Source organism: Biomphalaria glabrata, chromosome 15 (assembly GCF_947242115.1).
Source record: "Biomphalaria glabrata chromosome 15, xgBioGlab47.1, whole genome shotgun sequence".
NCBI lineage: Eukaryota > Metazoa > Mollusca > Gastropoda > Planorbidae > Biomphalaria > Biomphalaria glabrata.
Window position 1 is genome coordinate 1,897,918 of NC_074725.1, and position 23,001 is coordinate 1,920,918.

Consider the following 23,001-nt stretch of genomic DNA (forward strand, 5'->3'; position numbering starts at 1 on the left):
GCTTCTTGCTGTTCAAAAAAAAAATGGAGTGTTTGATTTACTGATCACAAAACGCCCTCAAAATAATAACGAGAGATAGAGAGAAAGAGAGAGACAGAGAGAAAGAAACAAAGTGTGTGTGGGTGTGTGTGTGTGTGTGAGAGAGAGAGAGAGATGCCTGAACGTTAGTTCTTGTTGGAACGGTTGGTTAGTGACCAGAAAAGTTTCACGAAAACGATATTTATAACAAAAGTGAATGAGAAATAGAATGGTATCAGCCACCTCAATATCAGGACAAATACAATGTATTCCTCAATAAATACATATATTACACATATCCTAATACTGCCATAATGTTTCCTTTTTCTTATTCAGCACGTTTGTGGTTACATCAGTACCGTATACACAACACAAAGGACAAGAATTCTCAGAAAGACAAAAAGATAAAGGCACATTCCTCGTCCCATATGCTAGGACAAATTTGTACAAATACTCCTTCTTCCCTAGTGCTATTAGAGCATGGAATGGGTTGCCTGAGCTAGCCAGGAAAACCAGTGACTTGGCAGAATTTAAGTCATCGGTTAACTTGCATGACAAGATGCATGACGCGTAGGACGAAATCATCTTCCCTTTTGAAGCAACGTCGGTATTGTATAAGATAAGATAAGGTAAAAAACAAATTGACCAAGACTTCTGAGGGCCCAGACGTCATAATTGAATGTTCCACAATATCTGCTTCACCGGAGCCAAAAGTCCTGATTCATATTGTAGAGCGAATACTGTGAAGTCCAACTGCCACTCCCCCCCCCCGCATGCTTGTTTACAAAACCATTGTTATACTCAACACTGAGGACACCAAACAATACGATAGGGTCGTTCTGTCTGACTTTCTATAGCCTCCACTTCACCGGGGATAGAGCCTACTTAGTCACACACGTCAACAGTTCGTTGCCTTTTTTTTATATATATATAGTTCGTGATCATTTACACCAGGGGTTCTCAACCTGTGGGTCGCGACCCCTTTGGGGGGGTCGATTGACGATTTGCCAGGGGTCGCCTAAGACCATCGAAAAAATGAATTGTTTTTGTCCATTCTTCTATTGCTGTGTGTGTATGCTAAGGGTGGGGGTCGCGGCAGAGTGAGGGGTTGTAAAAAGGGGTCACCGAGCCTAAAGGGTTGAGAACCGCTGATTTACACTGTTCATTGTAAATACATAACAGCCGCAGCTCATCAATATTAAATTCACCGTCGTAAAGATAGGAACACAAGCGAGTAGTCTGTACGAGATTCTTACTGCCTACAATATGGAACGCAAATTTCAGATCTCAGAACACACATAAATACCAAACTGTTCATAGTTCATGGTCTATAGTTGTACTTGAAATTACTTGGTTACTATCAACGTAAAAGGTTCGGTGACGCAATCAAGGAGTTATACGAGACGAACTTAGTTTAAACTTTGTTTAATGTATGCCAGTTGAGCTTTGCTGCAAGCCAATCCCAGGTATTAGCTAGAAATTGTTTTCTGAAATGTCATCCTGTTGTTGTCTGGCCATGTGAAGGAAGCTTGGGTTCAAACCTTCTAAGCATGTTTGCGTTAAAGCACATATTATAAATAAAATCCTTCAGAAAATCAGTTTTGATTTCAGTATTCATATAATAAAAATGCAAGCAAACATTTAGTCTGTTCCCGCAATTTTAAAGGATGTTAATTGTTTTTTTAGAGCCAAAAAAATGAAATAAAATTTAGTATTTGTACTTAATTGTATTTGTTTTGGAAACGGTCATTTAATTTATGAATAAATATATTGCAAATTTTAAACATCGAAAAAGTAGAGCTTAAACATATAAATTATATAATATACAAAAATGGGACATTAATATATTTTTTCTTTATTGGACATTTTCACAATAAATTAGTCTTATCTTATCTTATATAATACAGACGTTACTTCAAAAAAGAAAATGATTACGTCCTACGCGTCATGCATTTAGTCATGCATATTAACCAATGACGTAAATTCTGCCAAGTCACTGGTTTTCCTGGCTAGCTCAGGCAACCCATTCCGTGCTCTAATAGCGCTAGGGAAGAAGGAGCATTTGTACAAATTTGTCAATGTCAATGTCAAAGACGCTAAAATTCATTGTTGCCAAGTAAATAACACTACACTGCCTTTATTTTGTGCACCGGATATACCAAATGTTTGCTAGTTTTGGTTTGGCTGCCATGGATACAAATCTCCAAGAACTACTATACATCAATATAGGTTTTAAGTGTCAGGATTTAGTTTGAGAGTTCTGATGTTGACACTGTCAATTAGACTTTGATCTGTCCACGCAGAATCACGTCGTCAGGTTTGGGTGTGGCTATATAGTGAATCACAATTAACATTAATATTTCAAATACAAAAAAAAACAAAATTTAATAAAAATACTCAGAAAGACACAAAGGTAAAGGAACATTCCTCGTCCCATATACTAGGTCAAATTTGTATAAGTGCTCATTCTCCCCCAGTGCTATTAGAGCATGGAAGGGGTTGCCTGATCTAGCCTGGAAAAACAGTGACTTTGCAGAATTTAAGTCATTGGTTCACATGCATAACTAGGTGCATGACGCCTAGGACGTAATCATCTTATTTGTTCAAGTAACGTCTGTATTTTATAAGAAGATAAGCGCTGTGAATTCAGTGTTGAAAACAACGCAATTTCCTCAAACTTAATCCAATAAAAGAAAAAAATTAACAATATTGTCCTAACTCCAGTGGCGGGACGAAAGGGTTAACTGTGTGCGATCAGCTGACCCACGAGACACGGCAATACAGGTCAGCATATTATATAGCAGGCATCTGCGCCAAAGAGACCGTACTGGTATCAACATAACGCCAAACAAGAAAAAAAAAACTTCTTGGTGTCCAAACTGTTCAGCCATGAAGAAAATTATATATATATATAGATACTTAAAAACAAGGTTACACAGACAGTTTGTGTGGAAACACAAACTCAAAGTCGGCCCTAGAAGTGGTCCACCCAGGCAGGTAAAAAAGGAAAGTTTCAATATTTTCAGAAAGAACATCAGAATGAAATTCTATCAAAGAAAAATGACAGAGAAGAATGGAGAAAGATGTTGACAGATCTTGTGTGGTGCCCCAGCGATCCAGCAGGCCAAAGAATAGGTGAAAGCGAATGTGAAGTCTGCTATGGACATATACTCGCATGTCTGCATTTAAAAGCTACATTGATAACTAAACGTTGCTCGCGCCATCTCTTGTCCCCGAAGGCTTCCGGTCACATGACCACTGAACGGGGTGATACTTACAAAGCTGATATCAACTTTTGTATACATGTCGTGTACTATTCAAAACGAAGCTGCTCCACTTTTTAAAATGTATTATTGGATCTTTAACTCTTGCAAATGTTGGTTCTAATCAATTCATTTCCTAGAGATTCTTTCTTTTTTTTATTGATTAGTGTTGACATGTCTTGGTTATTGCTTAATCTTGATAAGAATTGGTTATATGTTAGTTTTGACAAGTCTTGGTTATAGATTATCCTTGACAGGTCTTGGTTATTGGTTAGCCTTGACATGTCTTGGTTATTGGTTAGTCTTGACATGTCTTGGTTATTGGTTAGTCTTGACATGTCTTGGTTATTGGTTAGTCTTGACATGTCTTGATTATTGGTTAATCTTGACATGTCTTGGTTATTGGTTAATCTTGACATGTCTTGGTTATTGGTTAATCTTGACATGTCTTCGTTATTGGTTAGTCTTGATATGTCTTGTTTATTGGTTAGTCTTGACATGTCTTGGTTATTGGTTAGTCTTAACATGTGTTGGTTCTTGGTTAGTCTTGACATGTCTTGGTTATTGGTTAGTCTTAACATGTGTTGGTTATTGGTTAGTCTTGACATGACTTCGTTATTGGTTAGTCTTGATAAGAATTGGTTATTTGTTAGTTTTGAAAAGTCTTGGTTATAGATTATTCTTGATAGGTCTTGGTTATTGGTTAGTCTTGACAAGAATTGGTTATTTGTTAGTTTTGAAAAGTCTTGGTTATAGATTATTCTTGATAGGTCTTGGTTATTGGTTAGTCTTGATATGAATTGGTTATTGGTTAGTCTTGATATGAATTGGTTATTGGTTAGTCTTGATATGAATTGGTTATTGGTTAGTCTTAATATGAATTGGTTATTGGTTAGTCTTGATATGAATTGGTTATTGGTTAGTTTTGATTCCTTGCTATGTTCTGATTAGATTGACGTAGCTCTATTTTTTTTTTTCATCATCTATTAGAGATTGTCACAATAAATAAAACCAATGTCAAGGGCGCTAAATTTAAAATTAATGTTGCCAACTAAAATAAAAAAAACAACATGCCTTCCGCCGTACGTTACCTTGTGTGTTACCTTCTGGTATGATAGAAAATGTAAGTATAGCATGAAAGTTTAAAAAAAAAAACAAGGTTACAAAGTGAGTTTGTGTGGAAACACAAACTCAAAATCGCCCCCGAAGTGGTCCACCCAGGCAGGCTTCAATATTTTCAGAAAGAACATCCGAATGAAATTATATCAAAGACAAATGAGAGATGAGAATGGAGAAAGAAGGTTGACAGATCTTGTGTAGTGCCCCAACGGTCCACAGTCCAAAGGATAGGTGAAAGTGAATGTAAAGTTAGATGTGAACCTGGCCTAACTAGTTCCCCTTTCAGACCTTGTGGTCTATAGGGCAGATGATGTAAAGTTCAACTGTTTTTGTGGCCTACGGTTAACGAGGATGTCATGTAGCCAGCACAACGACCAACCGCCTTTACCTTTCCCCAACTAATGTCAGGTACCCATTAGAGCTGGGTAGACTCAGAGGCGCCCAAAGATTCCGAAGTTGATAATCCCAGTCTTCACCAGGATTCGAACCCGGGACCCCCGATTCGGAAGCCAAGCGCTTTACCGCTCAGCTACCGCGCCTTCCCTGGCCTAACTGAAGTCTTATAATTGATGTAATTGTTATTAAAAAGGGGGCCGCTAAAAAAGGGAACAAACTTATTGTGCTATCCTGTTCCACTTGTTTAGTGATCTTACCACACTATTGACTAGTTTAACCAGTCCATGACTTGACATCAAGCCTCAACACTGATGGGAAACTTGATTTCATGCAACGGATCATTAACTCTTTCTCTCTGTAATTATTTGGCCACGATTCGACGGAATTCTTCATTTTGATCATGACTATTTCAATCCCCTGTTATGATTAAGCTTCAATAACTTTTTCTTTTGTTATCAGAAAGTTCTTTTTATTTGGTATAGGAAAATGCATGCTCTTTTTATATAACACAAAGTAAAATTTATAAAATTAACATTAATTAATTTAACGAGGTCAAATCAACGATGGTATCATCAATTAGAAGAGAAAGAGTTAAATTTAATGGTTTTAAACTTAAAGATACAGTTTGAAAGGGAAACAAGAATAAAACCTTTAACAGTGTTACGATCTGATTTAGAACATAACAATTATTTTTTTTTTTTTGCAATTAGGATAAAATTCTCACAGAAGTCGATATAATTATCTTTTTTGATGGTTGCCAGGTCGTGTGCAATGTGCTCTGGTCTTCCCAATAGCTCCGGGTTCGAACCCTACCCGCAAGGTTTGGGCTAGGATGAAATAATCTTCAATTCTGATGAAACATCCGAAACAAGTAAAACAGATAATTATAGCAATTTTCATGTCAATTAGTAATTAACCAAATATTTTTTTTTGATTGGATTCAAAGTTAAATATTTAAAAAAGATGTTGAGAGAGCTCTAAGATCAATAATTAATTTTCTTTTTATAAATAAATGATAAAAAAATCACTGCACTGAAAACGTGAGAAATTGATGTTTTTGACACAATCGGTGTTCCGTACACTCTGCGATGCTCGGTGAAACAGTCAGAGGACAAGAAGAAATAAAAAAAATAATAATTTCTGCTTGTCCAGAGAAATAATAATACCATTAATTAAATGTAAAAAAATAAAAATAATTATCACATAAAATTGATTAAAATATTGATTCGTTTCTTTAACGTTTTCCTTTTCAATCACATTATTTCATACGAGGAGGCCAATCTATAAATAGCAACCTTCCGTTGTACAGAAGACGGAAGTATTGATAAACGAAATATTTAGATAAACCATGTAAATAATGGTTGTGCTTTTTAAATCGCTGTAGAAACACATTTCTAGTGCTACGCAGGGCACATATCCGACCGTATGCTAAAGCCAGTCTTTTTTTTGGTGAGCTGAAAGGTGGTGGGCGCAACAAGAGGTGCCACTCCCAGCTTGCTTTAACTGACATAGAAGAGAGCATCTGGCAGCAGGCGGCTTCCAAACGAGACAGCTGAAGATATATTACAAAGGCCACGTGATTCACCTTTAAGACAAAACGGAAATCTATAGGGGAGGACCGTAGCAGACGGCGATAAGAAAGCCTATACCGGCAGGAAAACCAGTGACTTGGCAGAATTTAAGTCATTGGTTAATATGCATGACTAAATGCATGACGCGTAGGACGTAATCGTCTTCTTTTTTGAAGTAACGTCTGTATTATATAAGATAAGATAAGATAACAGTTATGTCTGTGCTTCTTGTGGCAAAATATGTAGGTCACAGCAAAGACAGCATAGCCACGTGAAATACTGCACACCTCCTTAACCTTCGGACTCAAAGACAAACTTTTCACTCAATCGCTTGTAGCAGCAAGCAATATTTGATATCGCTTGTAGCAGCAAGCAATATTTGGTATCGCTTGTAGCAGCAAGCAATGTTTGGTATCGCTTGTAGCAGCAAGCGATATTTGGTATCGCTTGTAGCAGCAAGCAATGTTTGGTATCGCTTGTAGCAGCAAGCAATATTTGGTATCGCTTGTAGCAGCAAGCGATATTTGGTATCGCTTGTAGCAGCAAGCAATGTTTGGTATCGCTTGTAGCAGCAAGCAATATTTGGTATCGCTTGTAGCCGCAAGCGATATTTGGTATCGCTTGTAGCAGCAAGCAATGTTTGGTATCGCTTGTAGCGGCAAGCAATATTTGGTATCGCTTGTAGCGGCAAGCAATATTTGGTATCGCTTGTAGCGGCAAGCAATATTTGGTATCGCTTGTAGCAGCAAGCAATATTTGGTATCCAGTTGGCAGCAGGGATCTTTCAATAGGGCGTCCTTGACCTTGTTTATTTTGTCAATTTATTTCAAAATCTTTCCCGATCTTCTTCTTTTCATTTTCTTACTTTTCCCCACCCCCTCTAGTTTCTCTTATATTACCACAACATTTCTTCATATACAACTTTCTTTTTCTACTTACTGCGTAGGCGTTACCGGGTTAACTTCTCTTGGAATCCAATGGCTCCTTCTTCCCTAGTGCTATTAGAGCATGGAATGGGTTGCCTGAGCCAGTCAGGAAAACCAGTGACTTGGCAGAATTTAAGTCATTGGTTAACATGCATGACTATACGCATGACGCGTAGGACGTAATCATCTTCTTTTTTGAAGTAACGTCTGTATTAAATAAGATAAGAAGATGGCTAGAGATTTTTTGGGAGATTTTTATAACGTCGTCGGATAGTTGTTGTTTTTTTAAACAATTTATTTTTCAAAAATTCTTTTTTATTCACAATTTTAAATTACATTGTCAAACACACAGGTCAAAGAAGTGAAAGGTTCTCCGTTAGTATATTTTGCGTTACAGTAGAAAGATTGTACTGTAAACATATCAATCTAATAACTTAACAATACGATTGGTTAATATAAATTGCATAAATTAACTCATAAGAAATCAATTGGTGCTTTTATTTTTGCTTCCGGTTTTCAAAAATGTTTCAAACATGTTACAACAAAATGCAATAAAATAAAAACTGAAACCAATACAATAAAAATAAAAGTATATTGATCCAACAAAGAGTTTTAAAACATGAGCCAATGCCACAAATATATGTAGGTCAGAGGTGACACAGCTGTGTTTGATATTGGAACCGAAAATAAATTTCAAGATGAAGAAATCAAAGTAAAATTTTAAAAATTGAGATTTGAGATTTTAAACAAACAACAAAATAAATTAGTGAGCACATAAATGAAATTAAAATTGAGGAAAAAAAAAACAATCTTGATATCACAATGTAATATTAGTGGGAAAAAAAAGAAATTTGTGTTGAATTTCAAATTTAAATAATCTGATCGAACCTCCTGGCAACATTTTTAAATAAACAACCTGGCAACATTTTAACAAAATGCTTCGAAATATTTTTTTGTAAATATCCAACCTGGCAACATTTTAACAAATGCTTGGAAATATTTTAGTAAATATCCAACCTGGCAACATAAGAAGAAAACCCAACAGCTGTTTAGCTAATAACGCTTTTCTGAACATGTTAAACTTCATTTTCTGGAAGATTCCTTCCTTCTGAAATAATTTTCTTAAGATTTAATGAATGCGACTTATTTATGCACGATTTCATGATTTTCTGAAATTCATTGTGCCCCCCTTAACCCCCTCGCTTACCATTAATTGTATTTGTTCACCCCCCTGCTGATTTTTTTTTTCGCTAATCACGTCTGGTACAGACAAACAGATTGACTGCTGCATTGGTAATCCGCTGAATAGTAAAATACAGTAGACCCTAGACCTGTATAGAGGAAACCCATCTGGACCAAAGTGAAAGCCAAAGAACGTTTAGGCCACAAGGCCTTCATTAGATTCAATCAAAGTAAAGCGTGGTCGAGGGGCTAAGTACGCTTGAGCTTGGCTTGGCTTGGCTACCTATGAAAGGGGGCTCTAGGTTCGACACCCGATTCGGGCAGAGTTGTGTTTACTGAGCGCCTAAAGGCAGCACGGAAAACTTTCTCACAGATACCCCCCTCCACCCAAGGGTCCACAAATGATATTGGACCAAAGCGCTCTGAGCATGCTATAAGCATGAAAGTAGCACTATATTAAAGCTATAATTTATTTATTTAAAAAGACAATTTCTAACATTCCTTTTTCTGCCTCGATAGCCAGCCACCATATCGTACAGATAAGTTGAATTAAAGCCTATTTAGTATTCATTGTTTGTCTTTTTCGTTTGTAGGCTGGTGAAGGCCTAGTGATCCGAACGATCTTTGTTTTTCTTTGGTCCTATATGTCTATAGTATTTGTTGTAGTATATTTTTACCGCTCTTTAATTAAAATTAAAGTCTATTATATTCGACTGATATGTTTATAAATCAATAGATTGGAATTGGCGTCTTTCAGTACCCACAATACAGTGCACATGTTCTATTTATAGCTAAATCCAAATATAGAAAAAAAAAGTTTAGTGATGACGCAATATATTTGAAGGGAGACAATCTATACAAAAAAAGAGTAAATCAAAATAAAATAATATAAAACAAACATGTTAATTATATTCGTGTGTCTGAATGAACTGTTAGCGAATATGAGTGTTAATTTGTGTGTGTGTGTGTGTAATTGTTGTTGTGAGTGTGTCGACAAAAGTCTGATGGCGGTGTTAGAAGATTACGTAATGTCTAGTTTCAATGGCGCTGAAGATGAAGTTGCTGACGCTGGGGTTCTGTCTGGAGGACTCAATGGACGTCCCTTGTGAAGGTGGCCGATGTTGACCTTTGCATGACCTTGAACCCCAGGGACAGCAGTGCTCAGGAGATGTCCTTAATGAAGCCCTACGTGCATCCCTTGAGATCTGGGCGGAGCGCTGGTCAGTTCCGGTCACCGCGTGGACATGGGCTCGAGTGTTGTCTGGGGAGGGGATGTGTCGGGGGTGTGGGGGTCCTGTGGAAACAATGTCACAATGACATATCAGGAGTATAAAATTGTTTGTTTTTAAAAGTACTCTACAACAAATCTTTCTGAACACACTATTAAAACAGGCTAAACTTCAATATCGATTTATCATTAATTAGAATCAAAGAATCAATAAGTCCTAAGGATTCAAACCTGACCCTATCCCTCTTCTTCACCACGCCATTATGAATTTCTACCCATTAATTGGGGCGCGGTGGCTGAGTGGTTAAGTGCTTGGCCTCCGAACCTGGGATCTTGGATCGAATCCTAGTGAATACTGATTTTTAATTTCGGGATTTTAGGGCGCCCCCGAGTCCATTCAGCTCTAATAGGTACCTGACTTTTAGTTGGAGAAAGTAAAAGCGGTTGGTCGTTGTGCTGGCCACTTACACCCTCGTTAGCTTCGCCCTATAGGTCACAGCTGGGGCAGCGCAGCCACTGGAAATACTGCACTTCTCATTAACAATCCAGGACATGCCTTATTATTACAGATCGCAAAGTTTGAAGGGAAATTTACTTATTACTTTAAGTTTTTAAATCCATTATATTTCACTATAATGTGCTTGTTAGTAAAGAATAAATTCAGCCTAAACTAGATCGAAGCTCCATTAGAATTATTATAATTTTTTTTCAATACGTAAAAAAGCGAAACGTAATTGTTGGCGAACCGGAACTAGAAATGTTTTACTACTTTCTAATTAGATCATTCGAATTCATTTTATTTCCTCTTTGTAATTATTAGATTTTCTTGAAATATTCATCTTCTTCTTCTAGCCAGCCTTATTGCTGCAGAGCTGTCAGCTCTTTTGCAGACTGTGCCAAGGAAAAATAGTGTGCTGTTTTCTTTAGCTGTTCAGCACTGCCGTACAGGGTGTTTGGTTATGTTGGGCTGGAGTGGAAGTAGGGTCTGCCTAAGGTGGATTAGGGAGGGGCATTCAAAGAGGATATGGTTTTACGGTTTCAAAGGGGTGGGCGCAGTGTCTTGAAATATATAGTAGTAATAATATTGAGGCAAAGTTTGTTATTAGGCAGACAGAGAAAGCGATGGGAAGACTACATAAAAGAATTTACGGGCCTGCCACTGAAAAAGATTTCTATCCAACGCAAAAGGACTGAGAGGAATGGAGATAGACGGTTGACAGATCGAGCTTAGCGCCCCCAAAGGTTCAACAGACTAAGTCACTAAGAGATAGTTGATGCTGAACATCTACCAGCAGAGCAGAGGGGTGGAATCATTTTTTACAGGGGCGGAGCTTACGTTTTCAAGATGATCCTACTGCAGGGCCGGCCTTAGGTAATTGGAGGGTATGGGTAAAGTAAATTTGGTGCCCCCCCCCAATGAAATACCAAAATATTAAAAAATAAAAACAGTGAAACGAAACAAATTACGCAATTCATAAAAAACAAGGATCTTCTAACATAAGTAGATGTATCCATTTGTCAATAAACATTGATTCAAAGAGACTTAGAGCTAGGCTAGCAGACGAAGGGCCCTAGTGCTCTGCTCTATTTGTGAATTGATGCAATTTTTTGCAATGTTTTTAGCCCGGTGCGAGACCCACACCAATCGGAGGCTGCCTAGTTTGCCTATGCCTAAGCCTGCCCTGCCCACTAATTGTTTTTGATATGTTTAGTAAAAAAATGTTTGTTATTTCTTCTTCTTCTTTATTTATTCTAAACATTTTCATATAATTTAGTTTAGAAAAAAAGGGTGCTGTTCAAGAGGTGGGGGGTCTTAACAAATGGACAGACAGAGAGAGAGAGAGAGAGAGAGAGAGAAAGAGAGAGAGAGTGAGAGAGAGAGAGAGAGACAGAGAGAGAGTGTGAGAGAAAGCGAGAGAGTGAGAGACAGAGAGAGCGAGAGTGAGAGACAGAGAGAGAGAGAGAGTGAGAGAGAGTGAGAGAGAGAGAGTGAGAGACAGAGTGAGAGAGAGAGAGTGAGAGAGAGAGAGAGAGAGAGTGAGAGAGAGAGTGAGAGAGAGAGAGAGAGTGAGAGAGAGTGAGTGAGAGAGAGAGTGAGAGAGAGAGAAAGAGTGAGAGAGAGAGAGAGAGAGTGAGAGAGAGAGAGTGAGAGAGAGTGAGAGAGAGTGAGTGAGAGAGAGTGAGAGAAAGAGAGAAAGAGTGAGAGAGAGAGAGTGAGAGACAGAGAGAGAGAGAATGAGAGAGAGAGAGAGAGTGAGAGACAGAGAGAGAGAGAGAGAGAGTGAGAGAGAGAGTGAGAGAGAGAGTGAGAGAGAGAGAGTGAGTGAGAGAGAGAGAGAGAGGTGAGTTCAGTCTGACTTTCAAGGCATTACTTGATATGACTTACAAAATTCAAACCTTTCCTGATCATTGTCAAGGACATCTAATGGCTGGCGGAAATAGATCTCTCGACTCAACGGAAGTGTAAAATAGCCGTCTGCGAATCCTTGTTCGTCCGTATCTGATCTTTTAATAAGACTAGAGGCTAACGTGTCCAGGTATCTCTTCTGGAGCAAAGAGGACGCTATGCTATCCAGGTGACGTTTGTTGTACTCATGCTGGTCAAGATAAAGCCTGGACACCGCGTCGTCCATCTTGGCGTCCTCCACCTCACCCAGGTGATCGAGCCAGTCGCGTTTGCCCAGGAGGCGAAACGACTTGGCGGCGCCCTCGTTGGACTTGGTTTTCTGCCACTGGGGCTTGTATGTGCCCCAGGAGTGCCAGGTCTGCGGGTCAACGTGTGCCTTGGTGAAGAGTCTGAAGGGCTGTCTCTTGAAGATGTCGCTGCCGGTGGAGTCTATGAATCTTCGTGGGCGGGACAGGGAGACTCGTGGAACAGAGATGAGGCTGACGTCACGGCGATGACGCAACTTTGGTGCAGTGTCGTCAGTTTCTGTGGGAACAAAAAAATCCAATTGAAGAGAAGGAAGTTATAGTTTAGTTTAATAAGCACAGAGATTTTTTTATATTTTTTTTTTCAGTATTTAAAAGGACAATTTATTTATTTAATGATTTTTAAACCAAATGAAATATTTTAGTTCATATAAAAATCAAAATTTCGATGAAATTCATAGACAGACACCGTCTAGATCAGCCCAATGGTTATTCAGTACTGAAGACATTACCTTGCCAACAATATAGACAGATATACCATACTGACCACTGGTCAAATGAATTGTAGTTGGATGTTTTTGCTGATACGGTTCGTCGTAATGTTTTTTGTAAGGATACCTCAGCTTTTGACTTCAGTGGTCGAGCTGTTTACATCCTAGTGATGGGCTTTTCCTCTAGAGATTTTTTTATATTTTATAAATTCAGTTACATTTTACGAGAACAGCTGTGAGTAATAAAATTTTGATTCATTAAGATATATATATTATTAAATTTAAGGATTTAAGTAGGTGGAGGTTAAAGGCAATATTTTTCTGAAGGCCCCTATTTTCTTTTAAACATTTGAATGAAAATGCACTTAATATTAGAATAAGAACACATTGGGGTACTTGTATACTTTTACTTGTTTTCTATCTTTTCTAAAAAGGTTTATATCAACTTACTCCGTCTGTCTGTTTGTCTGTCTGTACGAAAATTGAACACGTTATTTCTCCTACTTAACATTCCCGGATCAGTTGAAATTTTTGCACATTTATTAATTGTTCCCAACTATACTTGAATCAATAAAAAAAGTTAATCAATAAATTAATTTATTAGTGGTAATTTAGTTAATTATATTTTGGACAAGGGAAACAACTCTTTCATTATTAAAAACTATTTCAATAAATGTGGAGTTCTTACCACGGGATAAGCCCTTTTAATTTTTTTTTTTTTTTGCTTGTTTACATGTTCATTAAAAAAAATATGTCCAGGCCCGATTTACGCGCTAGATCCTGGACAGCCGAACTGTCTGTACTGTCGTAATTCCGGTCTTTTTTTTTTTAACTTTATTTTTCCATCTGTTATAAATTAGATTGAGATATTAATTGTTTTAAAAATAAAAACTGTTTAATTAAATTATATATCTTCTCTCCATCCGTTCTAGATTGATCTATAGGCTACAAAAGCTTTATCCTAGGGCCCCCAACCCCAAATATTTTTTTGAAGTAACAAAGTAAAGAAATAAAGTGATCACAAGGGCCCCATATCTCGAATAGCTCAGCGCCTTGTCAAGTCTAAATCCATCCTCATTATTTCATGCATACATCCAAATAAAGGTACCAAAAAAAAAATCTGGAAAGGGAGATAATCGATCGTTATTTCTCTTTTAGTCCTTGTAATATTCATAGAAAATCAATCACTAAAGCATGTGGATTATTTCGAAATGTTTCCAAAACTGACACATTTCGTACACTGTGTTTAAATGACGTCCCTAGATCGACATCCTGACATGCGCAGAAGGAATGTCCCTGACGTTGAGAATGCTATTATTTGCGTCAGTCTTTTTTTATTTATGCATGACTGACGTTACCATTTTTATATTAAATTTGAGTCGTTGTGATCCGGGTAATGCTAATCAGCCTTAACGGGATTCCCGTCCTTGCCAATGTGTTTGAGGAGGCTAATAAACAAAAAACCCTGGTGGGGTGCCTGGGGACATAGTCAATTGCATTGGCAACAACAAATATCTCTATACCCACACCCCATTCCTCAAAAGCCATTTTTATGCCGGGTACCTGCACGGAGTACACAGAGAAGGAATATAGTGGAGTTTTCCTCCATCTATTTCACATCCTTCACCTAGTCTGTTGAACTAAACATTTACGCTCGAAATAGACCCATAGCGATATTTAGAGGGAATTACTTCAAATTAATTAATCCAAATGAGCCATAAAGAAAAAGTATGTATTGCCCATATGAGCCCTAAAAGAGTGCTTATTGCCCAAATGAACCTTAAAATAGTATTTTGCCATCCGAATTCGACTAAGGAAGTTGAAAGTTGTTGTATATGTATTTTCTGAAGGGGAGCTAAGCCTATTCCTGAACGAATTTTGAAATTGACCTCTGACATCGATTTGTCAGTGTTTGCGCTGTCTGTCTGTCTGCCGCACAGCCTACATCTTAAATCAACACTTTACTTTTGCTGACACGCCTTCGACCTAGTGTCCTCCCTGACCCAGTTAGTCGATAGCCCTGAAGTCACTTTATCCCTCCGCCCCCCCCCCCATCCAACAACTGGGCTCTTTTTCTAATTCAATAGTGAGCTAATACTATTTTGCAGTGGGCTGTGAGCCTTCCGGCGATTTCCCAGGTCATTCTTTAATGAGCCGCTTTCGGTGGACATTAGCTGGACTAAATAAGATCTGACGTCGTCTTAACTACTGGACAGTCAAGGAGGACAACTGGACAGTTCGAGTCAAGAAGAACAACTGGATAGGGCTGAGACCAGGCGGACATTACTGTCTGCTCATGTAATGCTTGGCTTTGTTTTATTTGTGGATTTAATGTCCCATTTTCTAGTGTTATTTAGACGTAACTGTTATCCTATGTCCTATACACAACTAGCAAAAGTAAAACAATTTTTATTTAACTATATATTTATACACGGAGGCGCGGTGGCTGAGGGGTAGAGCGCCTGTCTTTCGAACCGGGGGGTCCTGGGTTTGAATCCTGGTTAAGACTAGGATTCTTAATTTCGGGATCTTTTGGCGCCTTTGAGTCCACCCAACTCTAATGGGAATCTGACATTAGTTGGGGAAAAGTAAAGGTGTGTGTCGATATTGGGGATCCCTTGACCACATCCTCGTTAACCGTAGGCCACAGAAACAGATGACCTTTACAAAATCCAATCTAGAGATCTTAAGTATGAAAGAGGAACTTAACTTTTTTTTTTACTATATTCTTTATACAAACCGAGTCTATCTCCGTGTGTCCATGTTTATCTTCCTCTATTTGTTTCGCTGTCTCTCCAACTGTTACACTATCTCTAGGAGTCACTCACATATGACGTCCTTCCGAAGATTAGGAGGGAGGAGGTATTCACTTTTGACGTCATGAATATTTATGTCAGACGTTTTATAGAAATTAAATGTTGAGCATGCAACAGAAAAATGCAATGTGTTTTAAAACGTTAACTGACTTCATCATTTAATTTACGCTGTGTGGACACCACAAGTGAATGAGATTTTGATTGCATTGATTTAATGCAATTTAATAAGAAGCTATTTTAAATCGTGAAACTTAAATTTATGACTAGTCTAACTTTATTCGCACACAGTAGTAGAGTCCATTCTTATTAAATAAACTAATTAACTGATATGTCTTTGCTATTAAATAATATTTCTATTACTATTATTATATTTTTAGGTTAATCACTTTTCAATTGTTTATCATTTAATACTTATGATTTATCAGAACTTACAAATAAAAATTTAAAAAATTTTTAAAAGCCTACAAAAGAAGCAAGAGGGCCCATAAAAGAGGCACATAAAGCCCCAAAAAGAGGCAAAGAAAAGAGGCTTAAGGCCCAACGATTCCTATGATGATAAAGCTAAAATTGAATAGCGCAAATTCTGAGGTTTCCTATTAAAAAAAATAACTGATATGTTCAACTATTAATCTCACTATGTATGTCATTATAATAGGCAAAAGCACTTGATTACTTTATGTCTTGCGGGGCGGGGGTGGGGGGTCGATAAACTTTTTTTTGAGGTTCGGGATCTATATACAAACCTTCGAAACAAGTTTTAAGAATTATATTACATCAGTATAAAAAGGAACTATCCCAAAGAAAAGTTATACAGTTTTTGTTGTAACACTAGACAAGGAGTGATCAATGACATGTAACCCGTGTGAATCTTTTTGTATAACGCTACGAGTCACGTGATAGAAGTAGAACAAGTGGAACTCCAACGCCGATCAGGCCCAGATAGTACGAAACTAACTTTGTGTAGACCTCTCCCCACCCCCACCCCCGCCCCTATTGTTTTCTATAACTGGTACACGTTCACGGCCCAGCGACTTCCAAATAAGATCGCTGTTTCACATCTGCTAAGTAGGCGAGCAAGAGTTGTCCGCTCGTTATCATTGCTTTTGGGGACGTACGCGGCAGACGACCTCGCGCGTGACGCTGCGTCTGAATGAATTCAATCAAAGATTGATGACGCGAAGTTTACTTTACACTGCTCTAGTTTATATATAGATGTTGAACCCCCTCTCCAAACAAAAGTTGTTTTTTTATCACCGACATAATACAAAAAAGAAAAAAGTAATACAGCAGTAGCAACGAAAGAAAATGTTTAAATTCCAAAACTTGAAACTGTTAGCGAAACAAATTGTTCTCTAATGGCTTATAAACGAAACATTGTGATAGGTTAATGAAACATTGACAGAACAAGAAAAACATTAAAAATACTTTTTTAAAAAAAGACAATACCTCCTTTATACAAATAATAGAGAAATTGTTTTTCTCTTAATAAGTAATTAATGTTAGATTTTAAAACAATGGAACATTTTTTTTAACCCCGCCCCCCCCCCCCCTCCTACTCAGAAAGAATCCTGGTCAATCGAATGTATAGATCTACTGCACTTTATAATCTTCCAATGATAAGCTTTTAGATCTAGACTTAGAAGACGAAACGCGAAATTTCCCTAAACATTTATTGATTCAACTATTGAAGGAATGCGGAAATACCCGAAGTCCGTTCAAGATAAGTATTCTCTCGTTCTCTAGCCAAATTTAAATTTATTTCTTTTTTTTTTTACTTTGAAAAATGTTAACGGTCAAACTAGAGTTTTCAAATTGTGGCCAACGAGCTAGTAATTCTTTTTCTAACGAAATACAGCAAACACATTTCTAGAGCCATTTTCAAGATACGTGTTCACCCAATTTCCACCCACCCAGAAGTTTCCACGAAGATACAAGTTGAATAGAGGTATTGTAATAAACGATTCAGAAATTGCGTTTTTGACCTTTGACTTGGAATAAAAGTGGCAGCTGGTAGTAGGTTTTACAAGCTGGCAATCCGTAGATCTGTCTTAGAATTTAACATAGTTTTTAAAAAGCTTATATTAACTCACTCTGTCTGTCTGTCTGGTAAAAAGTGTGTACAGGTTATTTCTGCCACGCCCATTCTCGGATCAATCTGAAACTTCGCACAAATATTCATTGACATAGACGAGACATGACTCGATAGTTTAAAAAAGTAACCAATTAGACAATTAATTACTGGTAATTCATTATTTTGTTCAATAGCAACATGGGAAACTAATACATCAGCTTTCACACAGATGGCTACATGTGTTGGGTTTAGTCCCCTGAAATAATTGTTAACGCATTCTCCGATCACTTTGATACTTTAAAATTTAATTCACTGTACCTAGCAAAACATGAATCAATAAACGAAAATACTCAATTAGCCATTTAATTATTGGTAATTAATTATTTTGTTTGATAACGGATAAGGGAGATAATTTGTACATTTTTGGTAGATATAGTTTTAAGGTCGGAGTTCTTCTTCTTTAGATGTGCTTTTTTTTTTAAAGAAAGTTTTTTTTTTTAATTTTGATTGTTTAGCTTCACTCCATTTATCTGTTCACCTAAATGGCCAATCACCTGGTGACCTACCTGGCCAATCACCTGGTGGCTTACCTGGCCAATCACCTGGTGACCTACCTGGCCAATCACCTGGTGACCTACCTGGCCAATCACCTGGTGACCTACCTGGCCAATCACCTGGTGACCTACCTGGACGATTGCCTTGTCACCTTCTGTCAGTAATAACACTATAATTAAAACGTATAAATAACTGTAGAGGGATAGGGGTCAGAGGTCAGTTACCTTTCTTTTCACTTTCTCTCCATCCACGCACGCCGTCTGCTGTCCTTTTAGAAATCCGAGACCCATCCAATACGTCATCAGTCACCTCGTACATCCGTTTGGAATGTGTTGCAGAATTTGAGCTTCTTTTGATGAGTGAACTGGCTATGTCTTCAAAATATCGCTTTTCGCCGTCGTCTTTCTTGACAAGTGAGCTGGCGATACCATCAAAATATCGTTTGTCGTCTTTCTTGACAAGTGAGCTGGCGATACCATCAAAATATCGCTTTTCGCCGTCGTCTTTCTTGACAAGTGAGCTGGCGATACCATCAAAATATCGTTTGTCGTCTTTCTTGACAAGTGAGCTGGCGATACCATCAAAATATCGCTTTTCGCCGTCGTCTTTCTTGACAAGTGAGCTGGCGATACCATCAAAATATCGTTTGTCGTCTTTCTTGACAAGTGAGCTGGCGATACCATCAAAATATCGCTTTTCGCCGTCGTCTTTCTTGACAAGTGAGCTGGCGATACCATCAAAATATCGCTTTTCGCCGTCGTCTTTCTTGACAAGTGAGCTGGCGATACCATCAAAATATCGCTTTTCGCCGTCGTCTTTCTTGACAAGTGAGCTGGCGATACCATCAAAATATCGCTTTTCGACGTCATCTTTCTTAATGAGTGAACTGGCGATACCGTCTAAATGTCGCTTTTCGCCGTCGTCTTTCTTGATGAGTGAGCTGGCGATACCGTCTAAATGTCGCTTTTCGCCGTCGTCTTTCTTGATGAGTGAGCTGGCGATACCGTCTAAATGTCGCTTTTCGCCGTCGTCTTTCTTAATGAGTGAGCTGGCGATACCGTCTAAATGTCGCTTTTCGCCGTCGTCTTTCTTGATGAGTGAGCTGGCGATACCGTCTAAATGTCGCTTTTCGCCGTCGTCTTTCTTGACAAGTGAACTGGCGATACCATCAAAATATCGCTTTTCGCCGTCGTCTTTCTTGATTAGTGAACTTGCGATTTCATCAATGTTTCGTTTATTGGTCAATTCAGAATTCTCCTCTTTCGCAACACTATACAAATCTATTTCTGGATCGATGTCGTAGTCTCTTTTGACGAGAGAACTTGCGATCTCATCCAAAAATCGTTTATCGAAAGCACTATCCTTTTTAAAAATGTCACTAGCAATCGATTCCAAAAACCGTTTATGCCCATGGGGTATCGTTTTATCAAAGGTATCGTTGAATTTGAGTACTTTGTCTTTCCTCGATCCTTCACGAAAGTTTAGATTTAATTTCCTGTGGGCGATTACATTTTGTAAGGAATCACCCGGTCTTTGCAAGTATTCCAATTTCTGAGAGTTCGACCCATAAGGGTGCTGGTCTGAATGGTAATATTGATAGGGCGAACTCTTTTTGAAAATGTCTGTACCGATACTTTCAATCAACCGTTTCTCCGTTTCTTTGTTAAAAATGTCACTAGATACAGGATCGATTACCCGTGAATTGTAATCTCTTTTAAAGATATCGGAAGCGATGGACTCTAGGTATCGTTTTGAAGATATCGGTCCTTCTATATTGTCGTCTGCTTCGTAGGGCGTGGCTTCATTGAGATCGTAGTTTCTGCTACTGTGGTGTCCATGCAGGGTGCCAGGGTGAAGGTTGTTGGAGGTTGCGATGTGGGTGGAGAGAGGTCTGTGAGAAAAAGATTAGTAAAGGTGTCAAATGATTTGATAAAATAAACAAATTGATATTTGGACAAAACAAAAACATGAACTTTTGTTTAAAAACAAAACTTTTTGGTACATGAAAGTATCCATTCTTCGATTTCAAATGGAACAAAAATCATTTATGGCAAAGCATTTAAACTAACTCAATACTTGAATCATGACATTGGCATAGCATCTATGGAGTAGGAATTAATCCACGTAGGGTCTGATACAGAGGCGTAGCTATGAATTTTCCATCATTTGGGGGCCCGGTGGGCTTGACCTCTTTGGGAGCCCCTGTATTTTGCGTAATATATTTAATGTAAAAAACAATCATTTTGGGGCCCCCTCAATTGAGGGCCCGGGAGGATTTTCAAATTCTCCCCCTCCTCTCCCCACCCTATCAACGCCACTGGTCTGATACCTTTTTATGTTGCCTGAGCCTGCACATTTAAGAAAGGCTAAACCCTTCACAGGTTTCCACGGCGGCAGCTTATCAATTCCAGAATTAGTTCTAAACCCCTAACAGTCACAGTCCTTACACCAGCCAAGCGTGCAAGAGTCATGTCTGTCATAGTATAGTGCTTCCCACAAACACCCACTAACAGAGCACTGAACCAGTCGAGCATGCAAACGCAGGCCAGGAGGAGTCGCACATTTGGCCTTTTCTGAAGACCTTAAGAGGGTGAAGTTACTCCACTTAAAAAAACAACAACACAATGTCGGCGCATAGGGTCCTAGACAAAAAAAAAAAGGCCCACAGGGGCCACTGAAAGATAGCCATTAAATCATTCAAAGGTCGTGCAAACAATAAGCATCATACTATTACTTATAAAGGCTTCGTAACAAAATTGAATGTAATGACTCGATGACTTTCTTTATGGCATTACACACATAGGCAGGGCCGGTCTTAGGCCACTGCAACCTATGCGGTCGCAGTGGGTCCCGCGCTTTCATAGGCCCCGCGCTAATTCTAGGTGTTATTATTAAGTTGCAGAATATGTACGAAAAAGTCATGGAAATCACCTGAACTTATTAAAATCTCCTAAAAACTCATAAAAAATCTCCTGAAAAATAGTCAAAAGTGTCATGTGTGTGTGTCATTCATTGCGGAAAACGCCAATCCTACGCGCGATAAAAGAAAAAAGGCATTGCCAGCTTTCATGTAATAAAATGTAATAATCGCGCGAATGTTTACCTTAATCGGAAGTTACAATTCTTTATTTACTTTTATAGTCACTGGCGTATAAATATGCCATAGGTTGCAAGGTTCGTAAATTAAAGTTAATTTGATCGCAATTTTGTACTTAGAAAAGAATGAATAAAATTCAAAGTCGATTTTTTTTTTCTAATACAAAATCTTAAATTTCACTAATTACCCTTATTACCACCCAGACTAGGCCCCACGCAATCAGTTTCGCATAGGGTCCTGCAATTATTAGGACCGGCCCTGCACATAGGATGATAGGAATGTCTTGTGTACATTGACTGATACATATAAAAGATGGCTAAATGAGTAATTTGTCACTCTCAAAGTGTTTCGGGGTTTGGAGGCCAACTATATCGTTTATTCATGTCACATTGATAGTAACGACGTGACAAGAACAATGATTTTTTGGTTCCACTTCCAGGAGACAAAGAAGTTTGTTGTTTTTAATTTTCCAGTATAAAAGAAAAACATCTCTATATATAATTCTCTTCATGGCTCAAGAGTTTGGACAAGAAGTAAAGGAAAGATGACTCTTTTATTTCTGCAAGTCGGACTAGAGTTATCTTACGAAAAAAAAAAAAGAGGGGGGGGGGGACAAGTAGTATTCACCCGTCACAAAATAGCAGGGCCGGACTTAACCGTTGTGACCAAGAAGTCATTTCATTTCTACCCACGTGGTTTTAGCGGCGAAAAAAATCGGGGGAGGGGAGGAGAACAAGTAATATACTCTGCATTCACCTGTCACAAAATAGCAGGGCCGGACTCATCCGTTGTGGGGCACTATGTGAAACGGATTTCGCGGGGCCAAGTTTGGGTAGCGATACGGATAAGTGAAAATTAAGAGTTTGTCGTATTTTATTTATTCTTTACTACGTACAGAACTACTACACGAGCCTTGCGTGTAGCAAAGTCATACAGTGTATCATAATAATTTTATTTCCTACATAGATCACGCTCAATAGCAAGAATTACCAAATGTTTCAATCTATCTACAAAAATTGTTGACCTCAAGTAATTCTTCATTAGTTTGAGGCGCGAGAAGCTTCTTTCAACAGATTCCACAATTACGGTTATTGCATAATGCCGTTTATTTTTTTTTCGGGCGTATGATTGGCGTTTTCCATATTGAATGACACCTCAAAATGACAATTGTTGTCTATATATTTCAGGAGATTTGTATGAGTTTTCAAAAGATTTTAATAATTTCTCTAAAGACCCGGAACCCCGGTTTCGAAGCCAAGCGCTTTACCACTCAGCGACCGCGCCTCACATGTAAAAAAAATTAACCAGTTAAAAACTGTTAGAGGCGCCCTAAAGAAACCAAAATTAAAAATCATAGTCCTCAGAAGGCAACCAAGCGCTTTCTAGTTTCTGTTTCTTGTAATGGCTGCCTGAGATGGCGCTAAATGGGTAAGTAGAATACAGTGGACAGAGAGAGAGAGAGTGAGAGACAGAGAGGCAGATAGAGAGAGAAAGACAGAGAGAGACAGAGACAGAGAGAGAGAGAGAGAGAGAAAGAGAGAGAAGGAGAGAGAGAAAGAGAGAGAAAAGAGAGAGAGTGAGAAAGTGAGAGACAGAAAGACAGAGAGAGACAGAGA

At 38.3% G+C, this 23,001-nt stretch overlaps 1 protein-coding gene across 1 annotated transcript in view; it reads right to left on the reverse strand.

The window, feature by feature from the left end:
- Nucleotides 1–7,774: 7,774 nt before the first annotated feature.
- LOC129923135 (uncharacterized) overlaps nucleotides 7,775–23,001 on the reverse strand; it is a 125,248-nt gene continuing 110,021 nt past the window's right edge. The window contains exons 3-5 of the mRNA XM_056012882.1: nucleotides 18,513–20,179; nucleotides 12,090–12,635; nucleotides 7,775–9,769 (exon numbers count right to left, since the gene is read on the reverse strand). Of these exons, the coding sequence (XP_055868857.1) occupies nucleotides 9,768–9,769; nucleotides 12,090–12,635; nucleotides 18,513–20,179 (2,215 nt within the window). The 3' untranslated portion in view covers nucleotides 7,775–9,767. The remainder of the gene's footprint in view (nucleotides 9,770–12,089; nucleotides 12,636–18,512; nucleotides 20,180–23,001) is intronic.